The sequence below is a fragment of the Corylus avellana genome, chromosome 9 (assembly GCF_965113065.1).
Source record: "Corylus avellana chromosome 9, dhCorAvel1.hap1.2, whole genome shotgun sequence".
In the NCBI taxonomy this organism is placed as follows: Eukaryota; Viridiplantae; Streptophyta; class Magnoliopsida; order Fagales; family Betulaceae; genus Corylus; species Corylus avellana.
Window position 1 is genome coordinate 17,898,794 of NC_142498.1, and position 14,033 is coordinate 17,912,826.

General features: G+C 36.7%; 2 protein-coding genes across 3 annotated transcripts; both read left to right on the forward strand.

The window, feature by feature from the left end:
* The first annotated feature begins 234 nt into the window (after positions 1-234).
* On the forward strand, positions 235-3,515 carry LOC132190172 (N-lysine methyltransferase). Of its 2 annotated transcripts, none has more exons than XM_059605079.2 (5): positions 235-779; positions 890-963; positions 2,233-2,362; positions 2,456-2,764; positions 3,042-3,515. In XM_059605079.2, the coding sequence occupies exons 1-5, from the start codon at positions 648-650 to the stop codon at positions 3,312-3,314; spliced, it is 918 nt and encodes a 305-aa protein (XP_059461062.2). In that variant the 5' UTR covers positions 235-647; the 3' UTR covers positions 3,315-3,515. The 2 variants fall into 2 exon arrangements, with proteins under 2 accessions (XP_059461062.2, XP_059461063.2); XM_059605080.2 differs by having other exon boundaries at positions 236-779; positions 2,456-2,737.
* Positions 3,516-7,394: 3,879 nt separating this feature from the next.
* PUM7 (pumilio 7) lies at positions 7,395-13,362 on the forward strand. Its single transcript, XM_059606036.2, has 5 exons — positions 7,395-8,848; positions 8,953-9,115; positions 10,646-10,809; positions 12,745-13,000; positions 13,092-13,362. The coding sequence occupies exons 1-5, from the start codon at positions 7,395-7,397 to the stop codon at positions 13,194-13,196; spliced, it is 2,142 nt and encodes a 713-aa protein (XP_059462019.2). The 3' UTR covers positions 13,197-13,362.
* Positions 13,363-14,033: the final 671 nt, after the last annotated feature.

The following is a 14,033-nucleotide window of genomic DNA, read 5'->3' on the forward strand; positions in this document are numbered from 1 at the left end:
AATTTAAGAAAGGTAGTTCGGGTAACCCGGGAAGGACATGACAGTAAATCAAAATAAATCTTATTTAATAACCGGCATGTGGCCGTTGATCCGGTGCACATGCTGGGCATTAAAGAAATAAAGGCGGTACGAGATTCAAATTTAGAGGGTAATATATATATATAAAGAAAAAAGAAAAAAGAAAAAGAAAATAATATAATAATTTAGTTGGTTTTAAACAGAAGAAGAGTAGCTACTACTCCTAGGCCTACGTTTAACTCCCTTTGAATCCACACATCGGCAGTGGCGAGAAAGCAAGCGAAGGAGTATAAAGCAAACGCATAGAAAGTTCCAGATCAGGTGGAGGACATTGTCGTCATTTCGCAGCGACCCCATCACTGCGTGAAGCGAGAGCGAGAGAGAACACGGTGCTTATTAGAGAGAGTTGGGGAGGAGGAGAAAGACAAAATTCCCCCTCGTACACTTTCACTCCCACTGTTTTTTTGTTTTTGTTTTTTTTTTTTTTTTGCCTGTCCTTCGATCTTCGATTGCAAAAGCACGCGAGTAACCCACACTCGCACTGCTTCGTTGCCTTACTTTCCAATTCTGGCAAGTGGTTGGTTCTGGTGCGAGTCGAAGAAGAAAGAGAGCAAGGAATAGTGATAAAAATGGAGAGGAGCACACCGGTGAGGAAGCCGCACACGTCCACAGCAGATCTGCTCACTTGGTCCGAGAATCCTCCGGCCGATTCTCCCGCCGTTGGTTCAGCTGCTTCTCGCTCCGCCACGCGCTCGCACCAGGTAGCGATTCTATTGTTTTATATCTTTCTTGTTTTTCTTTTTGGCTTTCGAAAAGCTTGTTTGCTGATTTGGAAATTCATTGGCTTGGTTATGTGGGGGGAAAATCTTAGCCGTCGGATGGGATCCGTAAGGTGGTATTTGGAGGTCAGGTAACGGATGAGGAGGTTGAGAGCTTAAACAAACGGTGAGATCTGCCTCTTCTTCTGCTTATTCTTCTCATCATTTGCAAATTTCTTCATTTTTTCATTTGTATCACAATTAAGTCCACTTAGTTCAAAGCTTCTTGTTTTTTAGAAAGAAAAAAAAAATCATTGTTTTAGATTTTAGTTTTTGCTCTGCCTCGGTCTGCATTGTTCACGGTTTTCACCATTTTCGCGTGCTTTTCACAATTTCAGATTTTTATTACTTAAGTTTGAGTCTATGTATTCTGGTAATCTTTTCAATAAACGCGATTGATCTACTCAATGATCTGTGATCGATCTACTTATTTTCACGGTGAATTTGAAAGAATTATTCAAATTTCGCTATCTCTCTGAATTATGTTGCGTGTCTTTTGAAGTAAAGAATTTTCTAAATCTATTGAATTTAGACGCTAATGTTTCGGACCCGAATGTTTGGATCTTATATCACTGCTAGATTCCTTTTTTTACCCATTTTTGGTTTCATTCTGTTTCCGGCAAGAGAGATCTTTTTCTAATGTTTATAACTAAGGAGACCATTTCAGTGATTAGAATTGGGCTCTGAAACTTGTTATTAGGAATTTCTACAGGAAACCATTTTGTGAAAATCCACATCCGCAGCTAAAACTTTTTGGGAATTGAAGAAAATTGTTTTAAAAGAAAGTATTAGTAAGCAAATTCCATGTCTGGATTCATGAGTTAATTATCTGCGGGATTTATTAGTTCTCAATGCTTTACAAAAACATGCATATTCTTAATTCTAAAGGCTTCTTTTTTTAGCTATCGCATTCTAATTACCTAATTCTGCTCAATTGTGGGGGATTTTTATCTGAATATAAATGACTTTCTGTGATGTGTTTGGACGTCCTGTTAATTTTGAAAAAAAAAATTCACATTTGAAAGCGTTTACTTGTATTGGCACCATTAGAATGAATGGTAGTTACCATCTCTGGTGTGAGATCAATTTCATGTATTTTTGAAGTGACCCACCTTCCTTTTCTTTTACGAACATTGATGTAACGCTGTGTAAAGGGCACTGTACGATTTGGTTATTTGGTTGGCCTATTTTTGTGGCCATTTGTCAGTGGCAGAAAAGGATAAGATGTCAAGGAGACTGAGAGGTTTGGTGAAGAAGAGGCAGAATATTCATTAGATTAATTTCCCCTCATCCTTATCCAGTGTTGTGCTGTACCCATGTTTCTTTTCTGATACTGCAATATTTGATATAAATGGAAGAAAGAATTTCTAATCAAGTGTTCCATCACATGATATAGGAAACCTTGTTCTGGGTATAAAATGAAGGAGATGACTGGTAGTGGCATATTCATTGGAGAAAAAGATACAGAAGAATCTGGCAATGCCAACTCTTCTGTGAGCAACAGAACAGGAATACGCATGTATCAGGTATCTCTATCATTTCTTGTTGATCTCACTTGTATGAAAATCTGGATCTCTGTTCTCCATATTGACTTCTATGTAACTGGTTGGAATTGCCAGCAAGCAATTGCCGGAATTAGCCATATCTCATTTAGCGAGGATGAGAGTGTTTCTCCCAAAAAGCCTACTACTTTGCCCGAGGTTGCAAAGCAGCGTGAGCTGAGTGGAACCCTGGAAAGTGAGGATGCGAAGTTGAAGAAGCAGCTTTCTGATGCAAAGTGCAAGGAGCTTAGTGGACATGACATCTTTGCACCCCCTCCCGAAATTTTACCTCGGCCAGTAACTGCTCGCACATTGGACTTGAAAGGAAGCATAGAAATAGGAGAATCCGCCGCACCAAATGTACGCACTTCTGTTAAAGTTTCTAACGTGAGTGAATTGCGTTTACATGTATGCTTGCACACATGTTTATGCACATATACATCATATAAGGAGTTCATAGGATCAGAGTCTTAGCATATGCATGTGACAAGTATATATTGCCATACCACCCCCCCCCCCCCCCCCCCCCCCCCCCTCCCAAGATTGGCCAAATAAGGCTTATAGTTGATCTTATTACTACAGTGTCAATTTGAAGAATTAGAATTTTGGTCTACATAATTCAAAGATCTAATAATGGGTTGCTGTTTTTGGATTCAATTCATAGCCTGCTGGAGGTCAGAGCAATATCATGTCAGATGAAGAACCTGTTATGAAGACAGCGAAGAAAATATATAACCAGAAATTTGCGGAGCTTTCCGGAAACGACATATTCAAGGGAGACGTTCCTCCATCATCCGGTGAGAAACCACTGAGCACGGCGAAATTGCGAGAGATCAGTGGCAACGACATCTTTGCGGACGGGAAGGCGGAGTCTCGAGATTATCTAGGCGGTGTACGCAAGCCTCCTGGGGGCGAGAGCAGCATTGCCTTGGTTTAACTTGGTTTAGGTCTAACACTCAGTTTCTGTCACCTGGCGTCTGGTTTTGTTTTAGTCCTAGTGCGGATGTGTTACATTATTATATATTATTTGACCTTGCATTCTGGGTTTCGGGAGTTGTCTTAGCTTTTAACGTGTCGACCACAACTATGGACTACGTACTAATTAATTGGGTTGTATGTCCATATATTCTTGTGTTTTTTCTTCCTTTTTTTTTTTTTTTTGGTTCTGCTTGTCTTAATGAAGCGCTTGGACTGTTGTTTCCAGGTTAAATTTTATCAGTTATTTATCTGTTTGTTGTGAAGACGCTGCTTAATTAAATGTTGGCTATTGAGAATTTAAACTTGGGGGGTTTTCAATCATCCCCGCCATTTTCTTTCCTACATAGACACAGATGGAGAGAGAGAGAAATCTTTGTGGGGGAACCTGGAGGGCTGCTGGACCAGTGCAAAACGGTTAAAGTTGAGGTGTCAGACTGGCACTAGGAGGGAGTAGGTGCACTAGCTAGGGCAGAGCTGTCCAACTGTCAAAGCCGTCCGCTGAGAACAGTAGGGTACTCCCATTTCGTTCTTTAACTAAAAACAAAAAAAAACAAAAAAACAAAAAAGGACTACGATTTTCAAGGGTCTGAGGTGGCCACTGGCAGCTGGCAGCGCCTTCCTCGACAAGGAATGAAGAAGGTGTATGGGAGGGAATTAACGACGAGTGTCAAGGCCGAGCTCACGCTCTGTTTGTGGTTGTTGCCACACTAGATCTCTTTATCATTTGTCTAGCCCAATTTTCTTTCCACCCTTGAGTTTGATGACATCTTGTTTCCTCTCAAAATTTCAAAATTAGGCATTTTAAAATTATTATTGGGTATGTGATAAATTGCTATTAAATTATTATCCAATGATAATTTTAAAAGTTCTAACAATTTTGAAATGACACAAGGAGAGAACACGAATTTCCTTTTAACATTACTCATTAGGTTGATGCTAAAATATTTGTTATTTGTGTTTGTTCGTAGTAAAATGGTATTACCATACTTGTCTAGCACACTTTTTTTATAATAAGAACTTTTGTATTGTTAACAATAATAAAGTTAATGAGAGCATAATAATGTAACTTTGGAGACAATTCAAGATAGATCTCTAACACCGAACTACTTCAAAATTCCTTGTTTGTTTTTTCTCTCTCTATGCTTCCACTTTTATTCTTATATTTAATATTTATATAAATTTCTACAATTATGTAAATAAGTGACAATAAAACCTGTTTATAATATACATATACATTTATGGGACTTGGAAGGATATACGTACAAACGAAATTTGTCAAGGCTCAGGAAAAAAAATATAGTGGATGTTTGGGCTATCCCTCATCGGTTGTGGAAAGGGCTAATGGTCACTTTATAAGTGTGAGGAAAAGCCTCACCTCTTGAGCTAGCTTTTGGAATTGAGAGAAGCCCAAGATTACTCAACACTGGTATTAGAGCTTAGGTTCAACCAACAAGTCTTGGCATAACAATCCACGAGAGAAACGAGTTGTTGCTGCTCCAACCTAGTGCCCAATGTATGAGGGGGAGATTGTTGAGGTTATCTCACATTGGTTGTGGAAAGGACTAGTAGTCATTTTATAAGTATGAGAAAAAACCTCACCTCTTGAGCTAGCTTTTAAGGTTGAGAAAGGCTCAAGACCACCTAATAGTGGAGCACATCCCTTGCCAGCAAATTAGCCTTTGGTTCAAGTCACCTCATTTTTATAGTAACACAAGAAAAACATAAGAGTGACTTTTATAATTACTCGGTCCGCTCCCTCAACGATATGTTAAAGTCTATAAATTAGATTAGATTGTCACACACACTATTGAAAGTCAAATATCATAACGCTCTGTTGAAATAAATGTTTTCTGAGTCGATCTCTCGAAAATATATAAATAAATGTTAAGATATTATCTATTTGGCTTTTAACAATCTATATCGGTGGACGTCAAGTCGGTGATAAAAGATGGGATCTTTTTAAGGTAAAGAAAGACCTTAAAAACAACAAAAACAAAACAAACAAAAAAAAAGGTTTGTTCCTTAATCTAACCATATACTATAAAGTATAACCCAAAACAGATAAAAAGGTCTAGTAATAAAAGTCTCCACAAACACGTGTACTCAATTATTTATGCAGAAAAAAAAAAAAATTATGCAGTAGGTTTATTCATTGAAAACTAACATATATATATATTTCTTCAAATTAATCATGTTATAATAAGTATCAGTAAATTATAAAAGTGTTGTAAAGTAGCCCAACCATATTCACCTGGTTGAAGGCATGGATCATTGTGGCAGTGCCCATCTAGTCTAAGATTTATTTATTTATTTTTTAAATAAAGGCATATCCAAGAACTAATGGACACTATCAAATTAGTCCCTTAGATTTTTATTTTTATTAAAAGTATGAAAAAATGAGATGAAAGTTGAGTATTTAGAATTACTATTTATTTGATTAGAAAAAAAAAAGAATTACTATTTATTTTTTCATATATACAAAATGAGCATTTAACATCGAGAATCGTGAAACTCAAACCAAGAGTTTAGTAAGAAAGATTCAGATAAAAGGGAAGTAATGTCTTATGCCACGCCACCACTCCATTATTATTTTACTATGTTGTCGGAGGCAGTGTCAATCCACCTTTAATTTCTCTTTTTAACGGGGGCTAATTTAAGGGTAGATTAATCATGTTGCATTAGCATAGTGGGATAGTGGTAGAACGATTGTTAGGGATATAACATTTTTTATTTTATTTTTAAAAGTAACATTAGTTAAAAGATATTGTTATTATCTAGAAAAAAATTCAAATTTTACAAGTGGTTATTCTGCTTACCTTATAAGAATGACTAGAGTTCGCTTAGAGTTCTTCTAAATGTGATGTAATTTTTAAAATTACCAATACATCAAAATTAAATAATAATAATTTCAAATTTAATAGTGATTTCAAATGGCACATCATATTTGAAAAGACTCTAATCCTCTCTATATCATTATTCTTAAGTAAAATATTATTCATTTGTTTGTTTTGTATAATGTTAGGAAGTTCCGAATCCCAATAAAACAAAAACAGTCTTCAAGAGGTAGCTCAGTCGGCTGTGAATCACGCCTCATAAAGCGGAAATCATTAGTTCGAATCCCTCTCACCCTCCCTTGTGTGGACACGTCATAAAAAATAAAAATAAAAAATAAAAAAAAAAATAAAAAAAGTTAAAAGTATAAAGAAACGTGGTAGGAAACAACTCCAAAACACACGTGTGCTCAATTACTCACTCAAATAAAGAAGGTATATATTCTCACTCAAATCAGGGCCGTTGAGACAATCATATCTATTTTCAATGCACCCATCCTGGCCGTTGGAGTGTCCTCTCATCATATATATATATATATATATATATATATATATATATTATATTTTCATCCACAGTTAACAGAGTGCTTAAAATATTTAGATTGAGAGTCACGAAAATCAAGCTAAAGTGGTTAAGAAGAAGATAATCGTATAACAGAACAACCCAATCACAAGAAAGTTTTTTTAAAAAAAATAGGAGTCGCTAAATAAAAAATGATTTAAGATTACATAAATACTAAAAAAATATAAAGAAATTTCCATGTTTGTAAATGTATGAGTGTATGACGCTCTCTCTGTCTCTTTGCTTTTTCTGTGCATAGTGAGTGCGACACCCTCTTCACACTCCAGTGCTCATTTTAATGGCGTGAGCGTCAAGGGTGACAGAACCGTACACCCGCACCCCCACATTGAAACGAAACCGTCTGAGACCAAAACCCTCCCTCTGTCTCGTTGTTTCTTTCCTTTCACAAAAAACGCGTTACCAAATCGAATCGGATATGAGATTCATGTAGAAGAAACACAGCGTCACATCCCAAACGAGTTGTCGCGTGCTTAAGAGAAACACTCCGTAGTAGCTGTGATTTTAGCGTCTCTGAGTCCGTTCTTGATGTGGGTTTTTGGATTTTGAGTCGTTGTTTGAATTTTTACATATACTTTTTTTTGTTTCTTTCTTCTTTGTGTTTGTCTCTCTTTGTTTGGATAAAAAGATGGCTGAGAAAGATAGGTGGGGTACAGAGAACATGAAGAGGAATGGAGAGTTTGGAATGTCGTCGAGTGAGATCCCCAATCCAAATGCTTCCTACCTTAATCTTTCTCATCGTCAACATCATCATCATCAGCTCGTGAATGGTTCACCTATGAGCAGAGTTTCTCGGCAACCAGAGTCCTGTCCTTCGAGTTCTTTCTCTAATGGGCTTGGTTCCTCTGAGGATGGTTGGGTATTTCCAATTCCATTAGAGGAGGTTAATCAAACACCCGGCACCCATTACTCGAACATCAATGGGAGGCTGGTGGATGACATGGATTTGTCTGAGACTATGCACAGAATGCATATCGGTGATGAACAGAGGGATGGTACTAAGATGAGGGGATTTGAGGTGGGCCCTGATGGGTTTGGCTTTGGTGATGGTTATTTTGGAGGGACTATCCCGTGGAGTGGTGAACATGAAGGTTATAGCAATGGTGCTTCTGGTTATGAAGGGTTTCAATCCTCTCATCATGGAACTCCGGCGAGTTTCAACGATGATGTGGGGATGACATTGCTTGGTTTGGAGGGTGGATATAGAGGAAGTGATTCAATGGGGTCTTATCTCGATCATAATCAGTCTAATGCTTTCTACTCTGGCCCCAGTTGCAGCAAAAACCACATGAACTTTTTATTGGAGAAAAGAAATGAACGTGGAAATGGCTGTTACTATAGAGGGGTTCAACTGCAGAACCCAGCGACAAGTAGGCCTTACCTTAATGATACTTCTATTTGCTCACCGTGGGGTGAAAGGGATTCTAATGGAGTCAGGGGTCTAAGGGAACCATTGAATGTGGACCATTCCTTATGTAGTCGTCTAATACTAAATGAAGGGACTAGAGCAATCCCTAACAGCATGGTTCCTCCATCTGTTTTGTCTAGGAAAGCTGCAACTGATGTTGAGGCTTTCACTTGTGAGGATGGTTTCATCATACATGGGAACAGTTTGAATTATGGCATCGACAAGAAATGCAACGCTTCAAGGAGTCATAAGAAGAATTACTGGGATGAAATTGCAGAACAAAACCAACGAAGGAAAAGCTCTGAACTGGATGGATGCTTTATCTTTGGAAGAAGTTGTGAAAATGGTCCGAGTCAGAGGAGTGATTCACCATTGTTCTTGCCACTAACTTTTACTTCTTTGGCTGAGGTCCAGGGCTATATATACTTCATAGCAAAGGATCAATATGGTTGTCGCCTATTACAAAAGGTGTTTGATGAGGGAACATGCCAAGACGTGCAAATCATTTTTAATGAAATTGTCAGTCACGTTGGGGAACTTGCGACGGACACATTTGGCAATTACCTTGTGCAGAAGTTGTTGGATGTGTGCAGTGAAGAACAGAGACTGCAGATTGTGCTAATGATGACCAACAAACCAGGACAACTCATCAGAATTTCTCTGAACACACATGGGTAAATCCTTCATATGTCACTTATCATTGCTGTTATCTTGGTGGAGTTTTGATTTTCTTTGCAACTTTTCTTTCTTCTGAATGAAATTGGTACTTTGGTATCAGCACGCGTGTTGTACAGAAGTTGATCGAGACTGTCAAAACTAGAAAACAGATTTCGCTAGTTAAGTCTGCACTTGAACGTGGTTTTCTTGATCTTATTAAGGATGTGAATGGCTATCATGTGATACAGCGTTCCTTGCAATACCTTAGCAATGAAGATAATACGGTATTGATTTTACATTTTGTTGCTTTTTCTTCTAATCTGTCTTTCCAATGTGGCTCTTAATCTCGAATGTTTTCATGAATTCTTTTCACTTCATATTGTGCCTTCTTATGTTCTTGAGATTTTTTTTTTCCCCTAGATTTTATATAATTTTTCCAATGTGGAATGTGCTTCTGTGCAAATCTCATTGTCATGCAAAAAGACAATATTTATTCCTAGTGCTTCATGATTGTAATTCATTTCTTGTAGATTGCATTTGGTTCTGAGTATCCTTAAAAACAACATGTTCTCTTCTAAGCCTGTTGTTTGAATCTTATACAAATGCAAATGCAATTAATGATGCCAACCTCAATTCAACCAAGCTTGACACCAGTTTCTTGGCTCGAGTTATATGTGTCCTTTTCACCATTCTGCTTTATAAGTATTTATTGCATAAGACAAGAGGAAGACCATATGCTCTGTAACCATCTTTTCTTAGTATCCATTCTTATGTTTGGTCAACCAACTAATAAGTCTACATATCACCAGTGTTTCATTCAAGCTATCTGGGGCTGGCAACTTGAAACCTGTATAATCAACATCATTGGCTAACTTTTTCTTTCAAAGAGAACCAAATTTGCCTTCAAAGTCTACCAAATCAAAGGGATGATGCTTGAGATGTTTCGACTTAAGCGTGGTGATCTATGAAAGTACTAGAAATTTTCCAGTCATTGAACTTGTGTATCCTGGGTGCTAATCTCTGGACTCTGATCCTGTATATTACTCCCCAAAATGGTGAAATCCAATGTTAGGAGTGATTGTTTTGGTTGCCATGGCTCATTTTCGAAATTAATAAATTTATTTCACTTTTAGTTAGTCTTTTACTTGATTCAGTGTTCTTTTAACTTTTCAAATATTTTCTTGGTTGCTTCCTGATCCTGATGTTCATGCTTTTTTGCAATTTCTTGATGTTTGAAAGCCCTGTTGCTATTTGTTCTTAAACTTGAGACCACGCTAGAAGGTATCTCAGCATTCTAGAACAGATTTTACTGGGACTTAAAGGCGTTTTAGCCCTCAACTATGGTGATGTTCCAACTTTTCTTGATAGCCCAATTCTAGATGTTGGGTTTCGTTCATTAGATAGTAGATACTATAAAAAGTATAAGCGGGGCATTTAAATTGCCTGACACAGCCAAACAGGCCTCTGTTGTATAAACAAGGATTGATTATTGAAAGGCTTAACCTGAAGACAACCATGGAATGCCAATCCATTTGAAGGGCAGGGTTATAATTCACCACAGCACATGCTCACCAAAGATAGATGCATCAGTAACATTTTTTCTCGTCTTGAATTATGGAACTCAACTATAACATGGTACTATGCTATTTCATTGACCATTCTAGGAATTTTCCCAGAGATATACTTTTCCTGAAAAGCTATACTATGCTTTATCTCTGTGTTTTAACTCTGTATATGTTTTTTTTGTAGGATCTGCTATTTTTTTTTTGTTGAAACAGATTCTAAACTTGTTTTGTCCGTGTTCATCTTTGCAGTTTATTTTAGTTGCCGCTGCAAAGTATTGTGTGGACATTGCAACTCATAGGCATGGATGTTGTGTCTTGCAACGCTGCATTTCACATTCAACAGGGGAACATCGAGATAAGTTGGTTACTGAAATCACTAGAAATGGGCTTCTCCTCGCTCAAGATCCTTTTGGGTAATTACGAACACCGGAATCGTGTTACATTGTTTGCTGACCATAAATCCTTATTCTAGCATGATAAACCATGAGTAAACTTTGGCATATGTATTCTTACTGCCTTTCGATGAGTAAAAAAGTTTCAGTCACCAAAATTTTCTTTAACTCACCTTGAGATATATGTGTAAGCATGGGTTAAAAATTATGGAGCTATTGACATATCTGTCATGCATTTTTTATGCTGCCAATTTTATTGCATTGTAGACATTCTTAATGGAGATTTCACAGTGACACAATTGTTAGTATTTCTATGATCTATGATTTATTTTATTACTGTGACAAAACTTTGATCTGCTCATGTTCCTTCTATGCTACGTTAGTAGGGTACTGCACTGACTGGGTGTATATATCTGACATGAATACACTATGCCCATTGCCCAATATGTTAAACTCTTAGTGCTCAAAATGGTATCTCTGCACACTTATGTGGTGATGTCTTCAACTCTGAAGAAAATATAAAATATCACATAGTATCCTTGTTATGGAGAAAATGTTACTTTTTGGCCACTTTTCATTGTAATTCTGCTCAACTAAGCCTTAACCCCAAAGAAGTAGGTTCGTTTTTATGTGCTTATTAGGAGACAAAATACATATGCCTAAGCTATTATGTTCTTTATGAAGATTTTGCAATCTGCATACCTGAGATATATGGATTGAATTGAAATAAAGGTGGATTTTATTACTACCTGAATATCACATCTTCCTTGATGGATTTATTTTTGTTAGACATCCAGTCCTAATTGGCCTGGTTTCTGCACTAAACTAAAATTCTTGAAAGAACATTTTTTTTTTTTTTTTTTTTTGTGGGGGGGTGGGTTGTTTCCATTTGTGTTATGTAAGCAGCTGCGGAGATACTGTACATATTTGTCACTAAAGGTTAGTACTTAAAAAGTATTACTGTATAGTTGTGCCTGTAAATCAATCATAGTGCATTACCTCAAGTATTTGGTTATTGGCAACATATAATTTGCACGAATCTTTTGTTGCCGTTGCTCTCAATGGCCCTTCTTCCTTCTTTTCTCACTCAAGATAATGGGATCTTTACTTACTACCTTTTCTCTCGAATATGGTCATCGGGTCATTGAGTAATTCTAAAAGTCACTCTTGTATCCTTCTTGTGTCATTCTAAGAATGAGGTGACTTTAAAAATACTATTTGATTAAAATTTAATAATAATCAAGACAAAGTTAATGATGATTTTAGAAGTCATATCATTCTTGAAGTGACACAAGAATGACTTGTAGCATTACTCTGTGACATTGGTAGGTGTATACGTATCTGACTGACATGTGAGAGTATCAAGTTTGAAAATACACAATAAGTTGGTTTCAATTGTAATGACACAGTGAGTTGACATCCTAATATTGTTGATTAAAGGCTCTTGAGAAGTTTTTCATGAACTAGACTATTGCTCATTTTCCGTTTTTCTTTCTATGCTACTGTAGCATTGATGAATTCTTGAGTTTCCAACTAAACCAATCTCTCTCATGGCCTCATGGGCTATGGTTGTGGTGCACAAGATATTTTTGTATAATACCAAATCAACTTGATTCATGCATGGTTCATATCTCCAAATTTGCTTACAGCATTGCACTTATTTAAATTGTTTCACTGTCTAGTTTCTCCTTACTATTGTGACATCCACATCATTTCTACAATTATGGACATAATGTGATTGAAGAACAGCCATTTGACTGCTCTATTTATTTATTCATCTGCCAGACCTTATCTATAATTATATGGCATTCAAAAGGATTCATTGATATCAGAATCTGTATTTCAATTTATTGGTTGATAAACGTAAAATTCTATGCTTTTATCTGTGAAATACTGTAGTCCCGGAAAAGGCATAGATTGATTCTGACTCAATATGTTGCTCTTTTTGCTTTTCAGAAACTATGTTGTTCAGTATATCATAGAGATGAAGATCCCAGCTGCAAGTGCGAAATTGATGTCTCAGTTTAAGGGGAACTACGTACAGCTTTCAATGCAGAAATTTAGCAGTCACGTGGTTGAAAAATGCCTTAAGCATTTTGAAGAGAGCAGGTCAAGAATCATCCGTGAATTGCTCTCTGTGTCTCACTTTGAGCAGTTATTGCAAGACCCTTTTGGCAACTATGTCATTCAATCTGCTTTAGCAGTTACCAAGGTATAAGAACCATGATTCCTTCTAAAAAATGCTTTAATTTTAATGCTGAAGAACCTCTCTCTCTCATGTCCTTACTTTTGATTTACTTCAGGGCCCTCTTCATGCTTCACTGGTTGAAGAAGTGCGGCGCCACAATGTCTTGCGCACCAGCCCATATTGCAAGAGGATTTTCTCACGGAAACTCATGAAGGACTAATTTGTATTACATTGTAGTAAGCTTGTTGTTGTTCTCTGAAGATTTACCAAGATGTTCTTGTCCACCTTCAATAAGTACACTTCTCTATCTTAGGCACTAGTGTATTAAATGTACTTCAGAATCTTTTGTTGAACTCTAGCTGAGAAATTCGCAATGCAGGCTCTGTGGATGACTTCCATGAGTCTGAGAAGTGTAAAAGTCATGTTTTGCTTCCAATTGCTCATGATGCAGATGTGCCTTATATATATTTCTGTTGTCTTCTTGTTGATCTAAATTTAGTAATTTATGATGTATGATATAACTGCTATACAATTAGATTTGACGTGTTAGTAAAAATCAACTACTGATTTTTTTTTTCTTTTTCTTTTACAAGCATGAATCCAAAAGCTAATTTACGATGTCATTTTTATGGTAATACGATAATATCATACTACATAGGATATCGTTTCATGTATATATATATATATATATAGGCGGTTAACGGTTAGTGCGGTTAGCCGTAAAATCACTATTCTTTTACTTTAAGTGTATTTTCCCGTAAAATCAAATATAAAAAGTAAGAAGTTGAAGTAGTAAGCCTTACATATCCATTTATGATCTTACTACCAAGGTAGTTGCCACATTTTTAATGTATTTGATTAACCATTAACTAAATGAAGCCCCCAAGGGATAGTTCAATCTGCTAGAGACCACGACTTATGAAACGAAGGTCACTAGTTCGAATCCCCCCTCCCCCCTCTTGTGTGAACATGTCAAAAAAAAAAATAATAACTAAATGGAATAACAAAATAGTCAATGTATTTTTTTCTTCGATAAAAGAACGAAAAGGTAGATGTT

Excerpts from the sequence above, each read along its gene's own strand:
- LOC132190172 (XM_059605079.2), top strand. The coding sequence starts at position 648 with ATGGAGAGGAGCACACCGGTGAGGAAGCCGCACACGTCCACAGCAGAT. Across the intron at positions 964-2,232 it reads GTTGAGAGCTTAAACAAACG|GAAACCTTGTTCTGGGTATA; the intron begins GTGAGATCTGCC and ends CACATGATATAG. Across the intron at positions 2,363-2,455 it reads CAGGAATACGCATGTATCAG|CAAGCAATTGCCGGAATTAG; the intron begins GTATCTCTATCA and ends TGGAATTGCCAG.
- PUM7 (XM_059606036.2), top strand. The coding sequence starts at position 7,395 with ATGGCTGAGAAAGATAGGTGGGGTACAGAGAACATGAAGAGGAATGGA. Across the intron at positions 8,849-8,952 it reads ATTTCTCTGAACACACATGG|CACGCGTGTTGTACAGAAGT; the intron begins GTAAATCCTTCA and ends CTTTGGTATCAG. Across the intron at positions 9,116-10,645 it reads TTAGCAATGAAGATAATACG|TTTATTTTAGTTGCCGCTGC; the intron begins GTATTGATTTTA and ends TCATCTTTGCAG.